We start from the raw sequence: 2,091 nt of genomic DNA, 5'->3' as shown, positions 1-2,091 counted from the left end.
TTACTTGGAAATACATTTATTTGGTTTCGAAATCACAGACGACGACGACGATGACTTGGTTGCTGCAATTCTAAACTGACTTAATTAGTAAATTAATTAATTATACGTCGTTGTGCAACTTTTCAATAAATCAATAAAAGAAAACCATACTGTAGGCATATCATTCGCTATTGTCGTTCGCTTCAAATTTATCGCACACGACTGAAAATGATGTTTTTTATTATAAAATTTAAAATTACCGTCCAACACCTACAGGCTGTTCTTTAACTGACGTGATGTCTTTATCACACTGTTTGATCGGCTGCTTCAAGAATGCTTTCATCAGTGAATTGGAAATTTTCCTCTTTCGTCTGTGGTAAATTTTTTAACTTTTTAACCGACAACGCAATCTTAATTCGCAAGCAAAAAAATATGCACAAATTAAATTACGATATATAAAAATTAGATATAATTTCAATACCCCTCGTATGTCAGATACGGTAGCATTGAATTGTTTGAAAAGATTTAAAACTTCTTTAGCAATGCTGTTCGCATCGGATGTGTAGTTGGCCAAAGCGACCGAATGGGAAACTGTATTGCAAATTCCATGGCCCATGTATTTTTTGGTTTCCACTGAAGCCTCAGGCGCACGAATCTGAAACAACGGTGAAATAAATCTATTTTAACAAGGAAGGAAAATTTTCCCTGAAATACCATCAATTTCAACGTGATATGTTTCGCTTCGACTTGATTGTCAACCATTCGTTTAGCCAACTCTTCGCTCTGCTTCTCCAAAAAACCGTGAGCATCTTTCAACTGAAATTGAATGATAATTTTTTTTATTTTCACCGAAACAATACTAACATACTGTATTAAATCGAATCCCATAATTGACATTGCAGCTGATCGATTTTCGGTCAATTTCCGCTTTCAGGCAACTATCATCACGTCCTAGAGCTTTCTGGTACAAAGCTGTGGCAGTCTTTTTACCAAAATCACGTTGCAACTGGCCCAGATCGACTTGCAGCAAATCTTCACAAGTGAAAATATTCCTTTCAGACAATTTTTGCCAAATGTGCACACCAACACCTAAAATGGGAAAAAAAGATTACTGTCTTCAATAAGATTTGAATTAAAGTTTTTCAAAAATACCGGGCAAATCTGCAACTTTAGTTGCTTTCATGAATTGGGATACTTCTGCTTTTAGAACTTGAAATTGTCCATTTGGCTTGGCAACTTTCGTAGCAAGTCTGGCAACGAGCTTGTTCGTACCTGCAATGTGTAATTATTTTTCTTAATTAAAGTAAATCGAAAAGAAAAAGAAGAAGAAGAAGAATATCCCGTCTTCACCTATTCCAACAGATGCAGTACAGCCGGTTGTTTTGAAAATTTCTTCCCTGATGAAGCTGGCAAACTGCAATGGTCGAACGCCAGTATTCAAGCACAATTCTTTCAAATCAACAAACATTTCATCGCAGCTAACAGCTTCCAAATCTCGAGTATATCTGATAAATAAATATAATCGTTGAGTACAATAAAACTTAATTTACCCAAAACAATATCTCACTTTGCAATCAATGAATAAATCGTTTGTGAAATTTCAGCGTATCTTTCGAAATCGTAAGAGATGGTTTTCAAATTTGGACAAAGCTCCAACGCGCTACCAAGTCGCATGCCGTTGCGAACGCCGCACATTCTGGCCTCATAATTGCAGGAAGCAATTTCGGCCCAAGAATCCAACTCAACCGCTTGATCCGAATGATTGGAATGAGCTACAGCCACAGGTTTGCCTCTTAGCAGGGGATAATTTTGCAAGCTTGCAGAGACGAAAAAACAATCCATGTCCAAATGCATGATATAGCTTTGCTGCTCTTGCGTGTCAGTCGGCGTTGAAGAGCAACAAGGTTCCATTTTCAAAATCGAATTGATCAACTCTTGACGATCTTCATCAAAGTACCCACCTGACAGTTAGCAACTGTTGCACGAAGGATTTCAGTTTTAGAGCCGTGCCAAATGAAATGCAATCTTGAATGATAGTAAACAGTCTCCAAATATTCGATATCTGAACAATCACGTGACGACGCCTTGGCCTGAAGCTGCCCCGAATCCAAT

The 2,091-nt window shown here is 37.5% G+C and overlaps 1 protein-coding gene across 1 annotated transcript; it reads right to left on the bottom strand.

Annotated features, from left to right (window-relative positions):
* Positions 1-32: 32 nt before the first annotated feature.
* Positions 33-1,890, bottom strand: Tsp_13707 (ImpB/MucB/SamB family protein). The gene is made up of 7 exons (XM_003367948.1): positions 1,547-1,890; positions 1,330-1,484; positions 1,132-1,251; positions 848-1,068; positions 694-795; positions 461-634; positions 33-62 (listed from the first exon to the last, which is right to left on the bottom strand). Exons 1-7 carry the CDS (start codon positions 1,888-1,890, stop codon positions 33-35), a joined length of 1,146 nt encoding a protein of 381 aa, XP_003367996.1.
* Between the last annotated feature and the right edge of the window lie 201 nt (positions 1,891-2,091).

This window comes from Trichinella spiralis (genome assembly GCF_000181795.1).
Source record: "Trichinella spiralis strain ISS 195 chromosome Unknown Scfld3396, whole genome shotgun sequence".
NCBI classification, from domain to species: Eukaryota; Metazoa; Nematoda; class Enoplea; order Trichinellida; family Trichinellidae; genus Trichinella; species Trichinella spiralis.
The sequence above is the reverse complement of the archived record's forward strand: the minus strand, read 5'-3'. Positions and strand labels throughout refer to the sequence as shown.

Coding starts and splice junctions, on each gene's coding strand:
- Tsp_13707 (XM_003367948.1), bottom strand. CDS start 1,890: ATGGAACCTTGTTGCTCTTCAACGCCGACTGACACGCAAGAGCAGCAA. Junction 1,485..1,546: donor ATTTATTCATTGATTGCAAA/GTGAGATATTGT, acceptor TTTATTTATCAG/ATATACTCGAGATTTGGAAG. Junction 635..693: donor ATATCACGTTGAAATTGATG/GTATTTCAGGGA, acceptor CCGTTGTTTCAG/ATTCGTGCGCCTGAGGCTTC.